The sequence below is a fragment of the Chiloscyllium plagiosum genome, chromosome 3 (genome assembly GCF_004010195.1).
Source record: "Chiloscyllium plagiosum isolate BGI_BamShark_2017 chromosome 3, ASM401019v2, whole genome shotgun sequence".
Taxonomy (NCBI): domain Eukaryota; kingdom Metazoa; phylum Chordata; class Chondrichthyes; order Orectolobiformes; family Hemiscylliidae; genus Chiloscyllium; species Chiloscyllium plagiosum.
Window position 1 is genome coordinate 58166959 of NC_057712.1, and position 18380 is coordinate 58185338.

An 18380-nucleotide genomic window follows, 5' to 3' on the forward strand; every position below is an offset into this window, starting at 1 on the left:
ACAATTGCAACATTTAAGAGGCATTTGGATGGGTATATGAATAGGAAGGGTTTGGAGGGATATGGGCCGGGTGCTGGCAGGTGGGACTAGATTGGGTTGGGATATCTGGTCGGCATGGACGGGTTGGATCGAAGGGTCTGTTTCCATGCTGTACATCTCTATGACTCTATGACTCTAAGTTATTGGATGTACTGCAATAGGCAAAGCTACCTGGAAATGTCAAAAGGTGATGAGTCTGGGAGACTGCAGCTCCCAGGGAATTGGTGATTGACATCTGGGCCCTTGACAATGGAGATTACACCTCCCTCCACACAAAGCCCAACCCTTCCAGCAGCAGGCAAGGTAACTCTGACCTTGGTTTACTTCACCTCTGTGTCATTTCAGGGCCCAAGTGCAGACCTCCTGTGGTATTTTGTAGTCTGCTTCATTAGAGTCCCCACAAATGGGACATCCCAGATTGAGACAACACTTGGATTTTCTGCGATTACTGGGTTCACACTAATGAGGGCACCATTGACTACTCCTCTTAATAAGTAGCCGTCAGGGAACCTATTAATAGGAGAGGTTTATAAAGAAGCAAGGAGAAAGTAAGGACTGCAGATGCTGGAGACCAGAGTCGAAAAGTGTGGCACTAGAAAAAACAGCAGGTCAAGCAGCGTCCGAGGAGCAGGAGAATTGATGTTTCAAGCATATTCCTGATGAAGGACTTATGCCCGAAATGTCGTCTCCCCTGCTCCTCAGATGCTGCCTGTCCTGCTGTGCTTTTCCAGTGCCACATTTTTCGACCCTTTACAAACAAGCATGCCTACAAGTCAATAAACATGTAACTGGTACTCAACAAAATGTTCCTGCATATCATGCGGCAACTTTCTTGGAAGCTACCAGGATCTATACACCACAACTTCATCTCCTCCATCAACCCTTCCCCACTCCTTCCATCACCTACAGCTTAGCAGATGAATTTCAGAGGACAAGAACCACTTTCTGAAATGCTGCCTCCCCAGCCACTATATAGCATACAACAAAATGCAGTTCAAAAGGGCGTATGACAGCTTCATGCTGACAAGGACCCCAAATCAGCCAAACCATCTGGCAACAGATGGTACACTTTTATTGCCTGTATCACTCAACTGTAACCCTGCAGCACTCATATTGTCAGAGTTTCTCACCTGATTGTGGTCTGCTGTACACTGTGCACTATGGTCCACCAAAGAGGAGTGACTCTTGAGGTGTCAGAGAGAAGGTCTGACATCATCAGGGGAAGAAAATGAACAGGAGGATGGAGCAGATGACACAGAGGGGAATCCTCTGCTGTACTGGGTGTTCCATTTCACCATGAAAGGATTGGGCATCACAATGAAGCCTGTGCAAGGACCAATTTTAACAAAGCATATTCTGAGCCAGTAAAGGTTGAGCAGATGAACTTTGAGACCTGCAGGACTAACCACATGATTGTGAATGCAGCAAGCATGTTCAGGCACAGAAAAATGTACATCCAACGTGGGTAATCATATTGTCACAGCAAGTTAATCTACTGCCTGCAACCTCAACTGTCACCCACTGTTACCCTCACTGCCATGTGAGAAGCTGACATTTCTTTTCTGTTAATATCTGTGTCTGTAATCCACAATACACCACAGTGAGGAAATTAGTGATTTATCTAACTTGGTGTCCACTTCATTCAGGGTCTCCTACAATGTGCTCCCATTACTGCCTCAGAGGAAGTGGGTAGAGCTTACTCATGTCATCCTCAGGGACATCCTTAGCCCTTGCTAGACAGAGCCAGTTGTTGGAGTATAGATGGATACCTCCTCAGAGGAGAAAGTGAGGACTGCAGATGCTGGAGATCAGAGCTGAAAACGTGTCGCTGGAAAAGCGCAGCAGGTCAGGCAGCATCCAAGGAGCAGGAGAATCGATGTTTCGGGCATGAGCCCTTCTTCAGGATACCTCCTCAGTCAGCATTGGTCCATTCTTCCTACTTCATGGGTGATCAGCACTTCATGTATCCCATGAACATTGAATACTCGGGTTCTGAGCTGACTAATCAAGGATAGCTAACACACGTTCATTCTGTACAGAACATAACACAGCTCTTCTAGGCACTGAATGTGTTGCTTCATTCTGAGAGTTTGGTCACCGTTCTTTTCATGTTTTCTCATATTATCCATGATCAATTTATTCTGTATGTGAGCGATTTCTTACCCTCAGAGCAATTCTCTCCATTGAAGTAATGGTAACAGCAAGCCTTTTTGTGAGTTTTGCTTTAAAGCGTGGGTCATTTATTAACCCACACTTACTGTGGAGGTTTGAAGACATTACATCTTGCTCATCCAACTCTCATACATTATCCTTTATAATTAATAGTTTAGGTAGAGATGAAGAAATAAAATGTTTCAGCCTATCTTTTATGGCAGGCCTATAGTTTTTGGTCAGTTGATGCTTTTAGTTGAAGTTAAGGTCGTGTAAGAAAATGTTTTTGCAGTAAACTGTGCAGGTTCTTATGGTCGAATTTCCAGTAGATTGGATCTTAATGAACTTGCTGTGGATGACAGTCTAGTTCCTTTGACATTTTTAGATGTTACATTCTATTAGTCACCCACAGAAGTTTTTACATCTGTAATTTTCCATCTCTACAACAGTCTTTCTTGTAAAATACACTTTCTGAAACAAATTAGAAAGCTCCACAGCACTTTAGATTTCTGACCTATGTTACCCCTAATGTTTTTGCCCAGACATCCAACCTCTGATCGGCATTCGAGTGGTATGCACAGAATCAGAGGTTGTGACAGAATGAAACCATAAATAATATCCTTGATGCAGCTCTAGTTAGACATGAGTTATTGCTGTAGCATGTTGCTAAGTTACAAACAGCTCTGCATTATATAATAGCCAATTAATGTTACCATATAGTTCTTTGGGCCAAGTTCAATGTGCAAAGAAGGCTGTGTTTGCATTAGTCTGACTTTTATTGTTGCATTGTTATTTATAAATGATAGCTTGAAAGAAGATAAAAATAATAATGATGACCCACTTTATATTTTAGGAGGACCACACCTGCTACTTGTAATCTTACTTGATTGCAATGAGTCGTGTTGTACTTTTTTTGACAATCAGTTTCAGACATCTTCTGAAAGATTGGATTTATACTAGACTTGTTCTGAACTCAAAATTAAATTGAGGTGTCTTCATTGTAGGAGCTCTGAAATCTACTACTTTGGTGTTCTTGGTCAGCTCCCCAGTAATGTCGTCAGTGTTGGATTGTTACACATGATTTACATAAATCTTTGCTGAATCCCTGTAGTCCATTTTGAAGTAATTTATTGGATTTAATGGTTTCCAGAAGTCACTGCTTGCCTCAGCGAATGAACAGCTTTATTTGTTACTGACTCTATAAATTACTTCAGTGCAAATTTCATTGAATGTGAGTGATGAGAGAACAAAAGAGATCCTGTGTGAAAGCTATGAATTGATTACAAATCTAATTTTCTTTTGTTTGTAACATATGACTGCAGATCATGAATGGAAACTTCACTTGTCCCATATCATGTAAATGTTTTGTTTACATTGATATAGCAATCATGTGAGGTTTGACTAAAATGCATTAATGAAAATAATTCCTGTTCTGTGAAACTCTGACTGTTTGCAGCCGCTGGAAAAGGTAAATCAATTTCCCAAATGCTGCTGCTGCCAACCAAACAGAAAGCCCTTTTTGCCTTCTGGTTTGATCTCGAATATCTTGGATAACCCAAATTTTCAATTCTGAAGGAATCTGGCTAATATGAATTCTGGGTAATCCAAGATGGAGGACAGGAAAATTTTCTGGCTGTAATAGTCGCTTCTTTTTTGAGGTGTTTTAGGTGTTGGAGGTGATTTCCTCAAATTCCAGGAGCAGCAATTACTGTTTTATATGCTGTTGCATTGTTTTGGAACTTTGGAGAAAAAAAATCAAAACAACAGCAGTTTTAAAAGGGAGAAGAACAGACAAAGGAAGCACATGGTGGGGTCAGTGCAGGAGAGAGAGAGAGAGAAAGAAACACATATTGCTAACTGACAGAGTCAGCAGTTACTGCCTTTGCTGTTGAATTCATGTATCGCCGGACATTGGAATGCATCTGAGAAAATTAAAAAATAGTGAAATTCACAACTAATATTGGAAGAACCTGTTTGGGAAAGGTCACAGCACAGAAGCAGATAAGAGGATTTTAAGTACGGCCTTAAAATAAGTCTGCAGTAGAATGGGTTCTTTCTTGATTATATGTTTTATTGAGCTATGTCTCTTGATTAACCTTAAAATATAAGCCATAAATATTAATTTAACTTGGAGCAGTGTTTTGTAGAGGAATAAGACAATGCTATTTTCTGGGTCTGTAGATTGAAAGAAACCAAAATGGCCCTTAGTAGAGTAATATGCTCTTCTTGTCAGATGTGGGAGTTTAGGGAGAGCTTACGGCTTACTGAGGATTATATCTGCAATAAATGCCATTGGTTGTGAATCATATCAGATCGAATTGATTGGTTGAAGAGGCAGTTAGAGAAAATGAGGAATTTACAAGAGCAAGGGGATGTGATGGATGGCAGTTATTGGAAGAGTGGGGAAAGTCTCAGATACAGTCACATAGATGGGTTAACTCCAGGAAAGGGAGGAGAGGTAGGCAGGTAGAACAGGTGTCTTCAGTGGCTATCCCCATTTCAAACAAGAATGCTGTTTTGGAAAATGTAGGGGGTGATGGGACATTTAGGGATACATAGCATGAACAGCCAAGTTTCTGGTATTGAGACTGGCTCTAATGTAATGAAAAGTCCGTTGGGTTCCAAGGGCATGGTTAGGAACATGGGATTGGGCTATCATAGCAATTACAGAAACATGGCTCAGGGATGGACAGGACTAGCAGCTTAATGTTCCAGGATACAAATGTTACAAGAAGGACAGTAAGGGAGGCTAGAGAGGAGGGGAGTGGTGTTTTTGATAAGGGATAGCATTACAGCTGTGCTGAGGGAGGATATTCCTGGAAATACATCCAGGGAGGGTATTTGGGTGAAACTGAGAAATAGGAAAGGGATGATCACCTTATTGGGATTGTATTATAGACCCCCTAATAGTCAGAGGGAAATTGAGAAACAATTTTGTAAGTAGATTTCAGTTATCTGTAAGAATAATAGGGTGGTTATGGTAGGGGATTTTAACTTTCCAAACATACACTGGGACAGCCATAATGTTAAGGGTTTAGATGAAGAGGGATTTGTTAAATGTGTACAAGAAAGTTTTCTGATTCAGTATGTCGATGTACCTATTAGAGAAGGTGCAAAACCTGACCTACTCTTGGGAAATAAGGCAGGGCAGGTGACTGAGGTGTCAGTGGAGGACCACTTTGGGGCAGTGACCATAACTCTATTTGTTTTAAAATAGTGATGGAAAAGGATAGACCAGATCTAAAAGTTGAAGTTCGAAATTGGAGGAAGGACAATTTTGACAGTGTTAGGCAAGAGCTTTCAAAAGATGATTGGGCGCAGATGTTAGCAGGTAAAGGGATGGCTGGAAAATGGGAAGCCTTCAGAAATGAGATAACGAGAGTCCAGAGAAAGCATATTCCTGTTAGGGTAAAAGGAAAGGCTGGTAGGTATAGGGAATGCTGGATGACTAAAGAAATTGAAGGTTTGGTTAAGAAAAAGAAGGAAGCATATGTCAGGTACAGACAGGTTAGATCGAGTAAATCCTTAGAAGAGTATAAAAGCAGTAAAAGTATACTTAAGAGAGAAATCAGGAGGGTAAAAAGGGGACATGAGATAGCTTTGGCAAATAGAGTTAAGGAGAATCCAAAGGACAGAAGGGTAACTAGGGAGAGAATAGCGCCTCTCAAAGATCAGCAAGGCAGCCTTTGTGTGGAGCCACAGGAAATGGCGCAGGTACTAAACAAGTATTTTGCATCAGTATTTACTGTGGAAAAGGACATGGAAGATATAGACTGCAGGGAAGTAGATGGTGACATCTTGTAAAATGTCCGTATTACAGAGGAGGAAGTGCTGGATGTCTTGAAATGCATAAAAATGGATACGTCCCCAGAACCTAATCAGGTGTACCCTAGAACTCTGTGGGAAGCTAGAGAACTGATTGCTGGACCTCTTACTGATATATTTATATCATCGATAGTGACAGATGAGGTGCTGGAAGACCGGAGGTTGGCTAACATGGTGCCACTGTTTCAGAAATATGGTAAGGACACACCAGGGAACTATAGACCAGTGAGCCTGATGTCAGTGGTGGGCAAGTTGTCGGAGGGAATCCTGAGGGACAGGATATACTGTATTTGGAAAGGCAAGGACTGATTAGGGATAGTCAACATGGCTTTGTGCATGGGAAATTATGTCTCACAAACTTGATTGAGTTTTTTGATGAAGTAACAAAGAGGATTAATGAGGGCAGAGCAGTAGACGTGATCTATATGGACTTCAGTTAGGCATTCGACGAGGTTCCCCATGGGAGACCGGTGAGCAAGGTTAGATCTCACAGAATACAGGGAGAACTAGCCATTTGGATACAGAACTGGCTCAAAGGTAGAAGACAGAGGGTGGTGGTGGAGGGTTGTTTTTCAGACTGGAGGCCTGTGACCAGTGGAGTGTCGCAAGGATCGGTGCTGGGTCCATTACTTTTCATCATTTATATAAATGATTTGCAGATGACACCAAAATTAGAGGTATAGTGGACAGCGAAGAAGGTTACCTCAGATTACAACAGGATCTTGATCAGGTGGGCCAATGGGCTGAGGAGAGGCAAATGGAGTTTAATTTAGATAAATGGGAGGTGCTGGATTTTGGGAAAGCACGTCTTAGCAGGACTTATACACTTAATGGTAAGGTCCTAGGGAGTGTTGCTGAACAAAGAGACTTTGGAGTGCAGGTTCATAGCTGCTTGAAAGTGGAGTTGTAGTTAGATAGGATAGTGAAGAAAGCATGTGGCATGCTTTCCTTTATTGGTCAGAATATTGAGTACAGGAGTTGGGAGGTCATGTTGCGGCTATACAGGACATTGGTTAGACCACTGTTGGAATATTGTGTGCAATTCTGGTCTCCTTCCTATCAGAAGGACGTTGTGAAACTTGAAAGGGTTTAGAAAAGATTTACAAGGATGTTGCCAGGGATGGAGGATTTAAGCTATTGGAAAAGGCTGAATAGTCTGAGGCTGTTTTCCCTGGAGTGTCAGAGGCTAAGGGGTGACCTTATGGAGGCTTATAAAATCATGAGAGGCATGGATAGGATAAATAGACAAAGTCTTTTCCCTGTGGTTGGGAAGTCCAGAACTATAGGGCATAGGTTTAGGGTGAGAGGGGAAAGATATAAAAGGGACCTAAGAGGCAACATTTTCACTCTGAAGGTGGTATGTGTATGGAATGAGCTGCCAGAGGAAGTGGTGGAGGCTAGTACAATTGCAACATTTAAAAGGCATTTGGATGTGTATATGAATTGGAAGGGTTTGGAGGGATATGGGCAGGCTGCTGGCAGGTGGGACGAGATTGGGTTGGGATATATGGTCGGCATGGACGAGTTGGACCGAAGGTCTGTTTCCATGCTGTACAACTCTCTGACTCTATGTATATACACAATGCAGATTATCAATTTTTTTTATTGTTAGTGATTTTTGTATGGCTGAAAATTTGTAATGAATAAATTCATACTTTTTTATTTATCCCAAATAGTTACAATACACAATACTTTTCATAAATCAAGATTTTTAGCTGGATGTTAGCATTGCAGTAAGTTATCACATTTTCATATTGCTTTTGTGATTTTATTTCTCTGTAGTGCAACTTGACTTACTTTATGTGTATAAACATCAATACACAGTTTATACTTATATCGCATTATAGGTTTGCTAATGTACTGAGCAGATAGCTCCACTTTATTTCGATCCAACAAGGCTGTTTTGCTCAATGAAAACAGAAATTGCTGGAGAAACTAAGAAGACGTGGTACAGTCAGTGGAGAGAAAGCAGAGTTTACATTTGGATCTAGTGATCCTTCTTCAGAACCTGAACCAGAAGGTTGTTTTTGCCTTTTGGTGAGATTACTGTCAGCTCATTTCAGGTCCATATGAATTTCTGTGTCACCTTTACCTTTACTCTGGCATTAAGTTTGCAAAGTTCCTTCAGATTCAGCTCCCAGTTCATTGTAAATATGTTCTTGCCTGAATGAAAGACAGACAATAAAACTGCAGATGCTGGATTCTGAAATAGACAAGCAGGAGGCTGGAAGAACACAGCAAGCCAGGTGGCATCCAGAGGTGGAGAAGTGGACGTTTCAGCAATAACCCTTCTTGGTTTATACCCAAAATGTCGACTTCTCCATCTCTGGATGCTGCCTGGCTTGCTGTGTTCTTCCAGCCTTCTGCTTGTCTACTTTAGAATGAAAAACAAAGCAGTTTCTGCAGAATTTAACAAATTACATTTTACTCATTCTAATTCCATAATGATGTCAGCAGTGCAACACTTTCTTAAACTTCAGGTGTCTTGATTGCTGTTTCTGATCAATCCCAAGAATGCCCACTTGTAGGTTTAAACAAAAACATAGTGCCATAGAATATATCAATCAAATTGTTGTGCATCCAAATAAAATGCCCAAGCATGCAGAGATTTGACCTGAGGAAGTGGAGTTAATAATCTGGCATCATCTCCAATAATACATCTAACTAGAGATGGTAAAACTTTTGCTCATCCATGGGAGCATTAATTTGTGTGAACTTAAATGTTGGTACTGATCAAAATGTGGTTATTTTCAATCTACCAAAGTACAAATGAATACAAATTCATTCATTTAAATAATGCTAACAAGAGAAATTCAACTCATGACTATCTATTTTGCACTTGGAAGTTGAGCAGATAGATGATTAAATGAGGTGAAGGTGGTGGCTTACATTCAACTATCCCACTGATGCTATATTTGAAAGGATCTGTAAATGCAAATGCAACCTGCATAGTTGAAAAAGTACAAGCTTCCTTTACTAGGCAAATGATGGCTTGCATGCAAAGATAAAGTGCAAAGAGGTTTCAGTTTGATGAAACAATTAGAGTATTCAATAACTCTTTGCTTATGTGGACCCCTCCAGCATTAACTCTAGGTTCAGTAAAAGCTGACATTCTTGTTCATTAGCTGGGAGCAAGTAATCATTACACTACCACTACTGCTTTCTATTACTTTCAATGATCTGGGATATGGTAATATTAAATGTATGTATTGATTTGTTCACAAATATACCCAGAATATGATAAGCATAATGGTGAATTGCTGGACCAAGAGGCCTGAAATACAGATAATGCTGGAAACACTCAGGAGGTCAGGCAATGTCAATGGAGAGAGAAAAGGTGTTACCATTTCAGGCGGAGGTTCTGGCAAAATGTAATCATCAACCTGAAAAGTTAACTCTGTTTCTTTCCATAGAGGTTGTTTGGCCTGCCAGCATTTTCTGTTTTTAATTTCAGATTTCCAGCATCTTCAGTATTTTTCTTACATATTTCAGAAGCCAGAAGTGATCCAAAGATTCATTCAAACCTTACCATAGAAGCTGAGGAACTTCAATTCAATCAATTAAATAAAACTTCAATAATTTTTTTTTTAAATGTGTATCAGTAGTATGTGACCATAAAATTACCAAGCTGTTTTAAAATAGTATCTGGTTCAATGTCCTTTGGGCAGATTATCTGTTGTCCTTACCTGATATGGTCTTTCCGTAGCTCCAAACCTACAGAAATTGTGGCTTTGACTGCTCTGTGAGGCTAAGAAAAGTGTGCAGTTGTATTCAGGAAGGTGGCTTTCCAGGACCTTCTCAATGACACTTAGAGATAGACAATAATTTCTGGTCTTCCTAGTTATGCCCACATCCCTTGAAGGAATCGTTTCATAGCCAAGCTCATCACACTGACATTTAACTACACTCTTTTCTACAATAGAATCCTAGAAAAAAACAAGGACATCTTACCGTAGTACAGTCTCTGGTTTGCTGTTCTGATTATTTAAAGAGCCATTTTCAAATATCCCTTTCCGCATGCTTGTGTTTTTGCTTGAACACTTTTGCTTCTTCTCATTTTTAGCAAAGATCACATTGCCATTAGACGCACCATGTGCCTTTGGTGATAAGTGCTTGCAAATCTTTGAAGATTCAGCACATAAATCATCATGGGGTAGATTTTCTGTGCTACCAGATGACTCATACTCTGAATTCTTGTTGAAGTAATTTTCTGTACACTCTGTATCAGTCATTCTAGAATCAGTTGCTTGTAAACAGTGATTGGCTGTGACAGCTTGTTTTGTGACTTCCTTCTCTTTCTCTTTGCCTTTATCTTTAAATTCCAGTTCTGGTAAGGCTAAAGTGTATTTCTTCCCTATTGTAATGGCTCTCGTTGGATGCTGGTATTGAGAGGATAGTGGAAGCGCTTTAAATGCTAAAGAAAAAGAGAAAAAAGTTATAATATGAAGGGAACATTGTAAATATACATCAATTTATCAAAATCTGTGAGCAGAAAAGACAGATTCATATAAAAATAAAACAAAGAACTGCTGGTGCTGAAGATCTGAAACAAAAACAGAAATTGTTGGAATTACTCAGCAGGTCTGGGTTGATGTTCTGAGTCCAGTTCCTGAAGAAGGATCACTGGACTCTAAACATCAACTCTGTTTCTCTCTCCACAGATGGTGCCAAACCCTCTGAGTTTCTCCAGCAGTTTCTGTTCAAGACAGATTCATGTTTTGCATATCCAACCTTCAAAATAAGATATTTTGGGGAGGAATCCATTCCTAAAATGGTTATGGACATGTATTTTTCCTTTCAGATGTTAATGGTTTAGTGTATCATATTGAAGACCAAGCTAGTTTATACAGGTCCTCAGAATAATGGTGCAACCCCATTAGCACTGCTGGTTTTGTGGTTAGAGTATGGTGTAGAATGATGCCAACAGGATTGGTTCAATCCCTATACCAGCTGTGGTAGTTCATGAAAGTCTGAATATTTGCCTTGCCCCATCCTTGATTCATAATGGTGACCCTCAAACTATATAACCACTTGTCTCTTTAACAGTGATCCTCTAGTGCTCATGGACCACATACCAATTTTGAATAAAATAAAAATACTATTTGAAACAACTGAGTAAAGTATAAGGGGTGAGTAGTCTTCTAGTTTGCTGGGCCTACAGGTCTCTGCTAGGTGGTGTTTTTCTGTCGTAGAATATATTTGATTAATCCCGTTAGTGTTGTGGGCAAAGATACATACTTCCTTTTGCTATGTGTGTACCATTTATTCTATGGCAGTGGATCAGTGAGGTGGAAACTACACAAGTAGAGCAATTTAACAACCATATTTTATCTATGAATGGTATCATCTTTGCAAAAATCAATGTAAGCAAAACACTCCAAACAATATTTATGAATAGTGGGCTATTGCAATTTTTAATGGAATGAGCACCAAATATTCAAAATTCAATATATTGGACTTGGCTATTAAACATACTTTGTAACCGCAACAAGGACTTGGTCAAGAATATAGGATAAAAGCATTGATTTATGGAAGAAAAATCTGGCAATGATAAAGTTAGTATCAAATAAAAACAGAAAAAAGGGGAATGGGAATTCTGTTCCATATACCTTCTTCCAAACTCTGGTCCAGTCTTGTTTGCAGTTGTGGTTCTAAAGGTAAGGCCTGCCGTAGAATTTGCATGAAGAATTCATTCTGTTTTTTAACTTCTTTTTGTTTCCTTAGTTTAATTTTGTAGCAAACGTAACTTTTAAATTCAAAACCGAAAGACACCACTGGATACCCTATGCTAAAAGAAGAAAGGAAATAACACTTAATAAATCAAAGAATTTGCATTTGCATAGCACCTTTGAGAGAAAAAAACCCTGAAATTTCAGTCAAATAATTAGATCTGAAGTCTAGTTCGTGCAGTAATGAAAGAAAATGTAACAGCCAATTTACTTGCAAAAAGATACTACAAAAAGCAAAGAAATAAATGATCATTTATCTATCTTAGCAAAGTAAAATGAATGTTAGACCTTAGCATCTACAATAATAAAACCTGAAGAAGTATCTTGATATAATCATAACCTTACAGATGTTAGTTGTAAACATTTTCTAATACAGTTAGCTATACAAATCATGGAATTATGAGGAATGTAAAACATTGATCCAGTCCATTCAGCTCACCTAATCTCTATTGATAATTATGCTCGATTCAAGCCTCCATCTATCCTTCCTAGTCTAATTGCATCAGCATATCACCTACTCTCTTCCCTCATCTGATCATCCAAGCTCCCCTTAAATCCATCTCTAATATTCATCCCAATCATTCACAGTAGTAGCAAGCTCCACATTCTTGCCACTAACCACGTGAAGTTTTCTTTTTTCACAATTCCCTGTTTGCTTAAAAAAAAATGTTGTGCATGTTGAGATTCTGTGGAATTATAAAGATTTTAAAACTGAGTGTAGTTTTTAAGTGAGGTAAATCAGTCTGGATTTTACAATCATTCGTTCTATCCCTATTTTGTATAACCTAATGTAACAAAGGTTACAGAAGTTTACAAAATAGTTGAGTAACTTTTGTTGCATCACAATAAATTTCCTTTGAGTAAAATCTGAGAAGCTGAAAGACATAAAACTGAGGCATTATCGATAAATCACAGTGTTAAGCTAGCATCCACAGTATTCACCTAGAGCTAAATTCTTCCAGCTCAAGTGCCTGCAGTGGAAACTAGTTACTTCAATGTTGCTAGTTTTCCCTCGTGGCTTTGAAGCTACTGAGTAAGTTTCTTGACTAATCCTGAGAAGAGCAGCTACAGACAAATTTTTTTGTGGATCTGGAATCACTTCTAATCCAGACTAGTAACAATTGCATATTTCCTTCCTGATACCGATAGCTCTCCTGTAACACCATAGCTGCATTCCAACAAAACCTCGCTTAATACAAAATTGCTTAATAGAAATAATGGAGCCGAATGGAAAAGGGAAGTTAAGACCATAAGACCATAAGACATAGGAGTGGAAGTAAGGCCATTCGGCCCATCAAGTCCACTCCGCCATTCAATCATGGCTGATGCGCATTTCAGCTCCACTTACCAGCGTTCTCCCCGTAGCCCTTAATTCCTCTAGACAACAAGAATCTATCAATCTCGGCCTTGAAGACATTTAGCGTCCCGGCTTCCACTGCACTCCGTGGCAATGAATTCCACAGGCCCACCACTCTCTGGCTGAAGAAATGTCTCCGCATTTCTAGTCTGAATTTACCCTCTCTAATTCTTAGGCTGTGTCCACGGGTCCTAGTCTCCTCGCCTAACGGAAACAATTTCCTAGCGTCCACCCTTTCCAAGCCATGTATTATCTTGTAAGTTTCTATTAGTTCTCCCCTTAATCTTCTAAACTCCAACGAATACAATCCCAGTATCCTCAGCCGTTCCTCATATGTTAGACCTGTCATTCCAGGGATCATCCGTGTGAATCTCCGCTGGACACGTTCCAGTGCCAGTATGTCCTTCCTGAGGTGTGGGGACCAAAACTGGACACAGTACTCCAAATGGGGCCTAACCAGAGCTTTATAAAGTCTTAGTAGTACATCTCTGCTTTTATATTCCAACCCTCAAGTTGGGGTAGACCAGCAAAAAATATCCCTCACAATGTACAGTACAGTGTGAATGAAGGTTTAAATCATATTTATCAATGAAACAAAAGTAAATTTAACACAGTACATTTAAAAAATATTGTTACTGCAGGGACAGAGGGCTGTCATGGTGCGTAAGGTAGACTCCCTCATTCCTGTTAACTCAGCTATATCACATATTCTCTCCTTATGCTCAAAATGCTTTATAATATCTCCATTCTCTTCCAGAGTTACAGCCTTTCTTTTGCATTCACCATGTGCACTTTAATCGCCAGGAAGCTTCTTGCTAACATTCTTGTCACAACATCCCTCCATTTTCTTCAAAAAAAGGGATAATCTTGGAGTATTGTACTTTGCACAGGAAGCTGCTCAATGTATCTCTCTCAGAAAGCTGTTCTCTATTCAGAACCCTTTACCAATTAAAAGTCTGTCTAACTCCTCCTTAAATTCCTCCAGCATCCACCACACTTTGGGGTAGAGGATTCTAGAATCACAACCCCTTACGAGAAATAGTTTCTCCTCAGCTCTGTTTTAAATTTACTACCCCTTATTCTGAGTGAGACCTTGAAGTGAGAGCCAAACTTTCACCTTAATGTGCACTACTCATTTTGGACTTCACTAATATTAAATACCTGTGGAAACCTTCAAAGGCTGTTCCTTATTTAGCCAAATAAAAATCAATTGCCAGTTACTCAGCCAACATTGATTTTAAAATTCTTACACTTGTTTCCATATTTGGCTTTGCCTCTGTGTCTCTATAATTTCCTCCAATCCCACATTCCTGTGAGTTACATATAATCCTCTAATCTGGTTTTCAGCACATTCCTTTTAGCTGCTTCAGTACTAGTGGCTAAATGTTCAGCTGTCCAATCCCTTAGTTTTGGAATTCCCACTGTGCATTTATTAGATTAGATTAGATTAGATTACTTACAGTGTGGAAACAGGCCCTTCGGCCCAATAAGTCCACACCAACCTGCCGAAGCGCAACCCACCCAGACCCATTCCCCTACACCTAACACTACAGGTAATTTAGCATAGCCAATTCACCTAACCTGCACATCTTTGGACTGTGGGAGGAAACCAAAGCACCCAGAGGATACTGGGAGAATGTGCAAACTCCACACATTTCTTCACTTTTTTATCACACTTCCTGTAAGATGCACCTTTAATTCCAACCTCTTTGAAGAAGCTGTGGTCTTCTGCTCTAATATCTTCTTATGTGGCTACAATACTCCTGAGGAGTACTGAAAAGGTTTTATTACATTACAGCCACTTTATAAATGCAAGTTGTTATTTCTGAATGTGATAATCAGGCAGATTGTTATGATACATTTTAGGTACAAAATGAATATGAATCTGAAATCTCAATACAGCAATCCAAAGGGAAGCAGGCAATAAGAGATAGCAAGATGTTATACAATCATCTTTAATTGGCTCACTTCATGTCTCCTCTGATCCAGCTGGTGACTTTGTATAATTCTGCGTGTAGCAGAATTAGCAGTAGTGCTAAAACAGATCTGTTTTTCAAGGCAAACATTAAGTTTAATTTAGTTTAAATTTTAAATGCACTTAAATATTTTTAATTGACAAAGCTAACATTAAGCAGAATATGGAATGGGAAGGTAAGTAGCAGAAATTATCATTAATTACTTTGCAAGGGTTGCAGCAACTAATTCAGTTCTGAGCCAATTCATTCTTTTTAAAATATTCCCAATTATAGACCTCATCTATGGAGTTCATGTAATTTTCCGTGTTAAACAGTAAACCTGGTACAATGTAGAAAATGCTTTTTCTTAAAGGAAGTTCTGCTTCTATTGAAATTTCAGGCAGATGGAGAACTGAGACACCTACTGAAAGGGTTTGTATCTTTTCCCATTTTCCTACCCATGATGCTTCTGAGATGTTTCATCTTATCGACTCCTCAATTACTTGAGAAAGAGTATTGCACCTTATTCTCAAGTGGTAGAACAAGAAACATGTAGTCAATGCTCTTGAGCTCTGATGTTGCCTTATTTCATTTAATACAGCAAATGGAGAAGGTAGTGAGGTGATTGACTCAAAATTGGGAGGGTTGAAGAATTAATTGATGCAGAGAAGTGGCTGAGAAACTTGATCACCACTGAAATGGTATGAAGTGGCTGTTGAAAATAGAGGGGTGTCAGAGAACTAGTAGACTGCTAATGCAACTCCTGGATAAAAAGTGAAATAGGGTATTCCCACAGAACATTGGGCGGGACCTTCTGTTGTCCCTGTTGGTGAGCTTGGGGGTGGGAAGGATGTGCAATCAGGAAGACTGACAGCACCATCCTGCCTCCATGAGGATTACATTCTGGACAGGAAGGCCCATATTTGATTTCCTGCTCTGACAATAATTAATGACCACTTGAAAGTTTCTTCCATTGCAGCTGGTATTAACTCAATTGCAGGTGGGCATATCATCACGTAGCACGCATTGTAGCTACAATTACTTGACCAGCTTGTCAACTCTGGGATGTTGGATTAATGAAGGTGTTCAGTGCCTGATTGAGAGACTGGACATTAGGAAGGTAAAAGTGTTGCTGAGAGCCACCACCTCTCTTCGCAGCTGAATCCCCTGCACCCATGCACAGACAAGCCACTACAACACCCCTCCTCACCCTCTCCAAATCTAAACATTACCTACCTGTGGTCTGAGTCACACAGACATCCTAGGACTCCATTGCCTGTCTTTTTGGCAGCACCCACAGGTTCAGCAGTAGCACCGCTCAATACAACAGCTGACAAGCTCTGATTGGTTGATAACATTTTGTAGCCAAGAATTTTGCTTCTCGGTTTTTTGATTCCATAGGAAGACTTGCTGATGGCCTCCTCACTACCCGTAGAGGATGCTTCTACACTGTACTAGGACAAACTTCCATGTTTCTGTTGAAGAAAGGCAGTGCCAAATCCCTCTTCTCAGCCATCTCTTATTACAGGCTTTAATTACTATTGGTATTTAAAATATTAAAATATTTGCTTTTTTTTTGCTCAATCTAATCATACTTTCCATCTTTATTTTCCTTACTAGATGAGATCTGGCATTGAATTCACCCACTCTTGCTCCTTTGGCCTTGTGTTATTAATTTCATAATGCTTCAATCTGATTGATTAAAATGATACATGTTTGCTTGCTTTTTCACTCAGAGCCAGATCGCCTGACTTTCCTGCTGCAAACCTTCAAGCTCACACTTTCAACAAAAAGCAAGGTGTGAGGATAATGTTTATTAACAGTCGAGAATATTAGATGCCTTGCTATGGAAAATTGCTCATTTAGTTGATGACACTGTTTCTATTATTTTCATAGCATGATGAATTATGGATTACAAACATGGCTTCCATTTGCATGCCAACTATAAATGCACAGATTGCAGTGCCTCAAGGAAAGATCAATTGCATTTAAATCCACCATTTGAATAATAAAGAAAAGATTAGAGCAAACTTTTTTTTAAACTGGCACCTAAAGAACCAGGAATGTGCATGTTAATCAAATATTCCAGGTACTGAAGGGAGCCACATAATCACTGTAAAAACACGCACTAAGTAATAGAAACATAATGCAGGAGGAACCACATCACTGATATACTTTATTTCCAGCATATATCACATAAATAATAATGCAACTTTGCCTTAAATAAAATTTGCCAGCAGAAAGCCTTGTCTCACACACCCTCAACTGACTACTCAGACATCACAGTATATCGTGGTGGTTGAGAAGAAGTTGACTCAAAATTAAATCAACTGTTGATATTTTGTATGGCTGTTTGATTGAACAACAAGAGTATTTACATTAAGGTAAATAAATTATTTTAAAAAATAATAATTTGACAGAACAATACAGTAAACCTCACAGAATTTGAGGTATATAATTTCGCCGATTTGTCAAGCATGCTGGTTCATAAGGTGGCAGTCAAAACAAAGTTTGCTATAAATTATTACGGTTGGATTCACAATTCAAGAATAATACTTTGGTACTGGAATCTATGTTCTTTTAAATTGCTATACTGTAACAGGTGATCAGATTTGAGTTCTATTTTGCTTAATTTGAAAATAAAAATATAATCACAGATTTTTGGGTAGTTAGCACAGGGTAGTTACTATTCAGTTGTGTGAAATTTGATCAACCTGTACTTCTGAGTGTTGGATTTAAATCTAAAGTTTTTTTTCAGTTTGCTCGATTTTCTTTTTATCAACAACATAATGGATTGTTTACAGTGATCTCTACTTTTCAAATTCTTGTTTCAGCACCAACATATAAGTTACATCAGGTTTTTCAGTGAATAGCTATTTGGAATTTTTGCTTGCAAGATGTAAATATTGACAATGATCAACTAACACAGGTTACAGAAAGAATTGTGTATCCACTCAAAGAAGTGGATATGGTTTCATAACAGAACATAGAACATAGAACAGTACAGCACAGTACAGGCCCTTCAGCCCACGATGTTTTGCCGCCACTTTATCCTACTCCAAGATCAAACTAACCCAAATACTTGTCATGAGTGAAGCAAGGACAATCACTGTTGATCTCAAACAAAGCCATGCTGATATGTTTTCTCTGTTATTTATGAAATCTCTTGGTGTTCAATTTATTGTAGCAACAATTACATGGGAATTCCAGTCTGAGCTGCAGTGATGACATTAAGTTGTTCAAACAGCAAAATACATTTCAGAATTTTCACAGGCAGCCAACCACCAAATGAAACACATTGATAATCAAATCACATTTTACCAA

General features: G+C 39.2%; 1 protein-coding gene across 1 annotated transcript in view; it reads right to left on the minus strand.

The window, feature by feature from the left end:
* Nucleotides 1-18380, minus strand: part of LOC122543786 (macoilin-like) — a 127171-nt gene that overhangs the window by 21184 nt on the left and 87607 nt on the right. The window contains exons 5-6 of the mRNA XM_043682558.1: nucleotides 11625-11803; nucleotides 9967-10429 (exon numbers count right to left, since the gene is read on the minus strand). Coding sequence (XP_043538493.1) covers nucleotides 9967-10429; nucleotides 11625-11803 — 642 coding nt within the window. The remainder of the gene's footprint in view (nucleotides 1-9966; nucleotides 10430-11624; nucleotides 11804-18380) is intronic.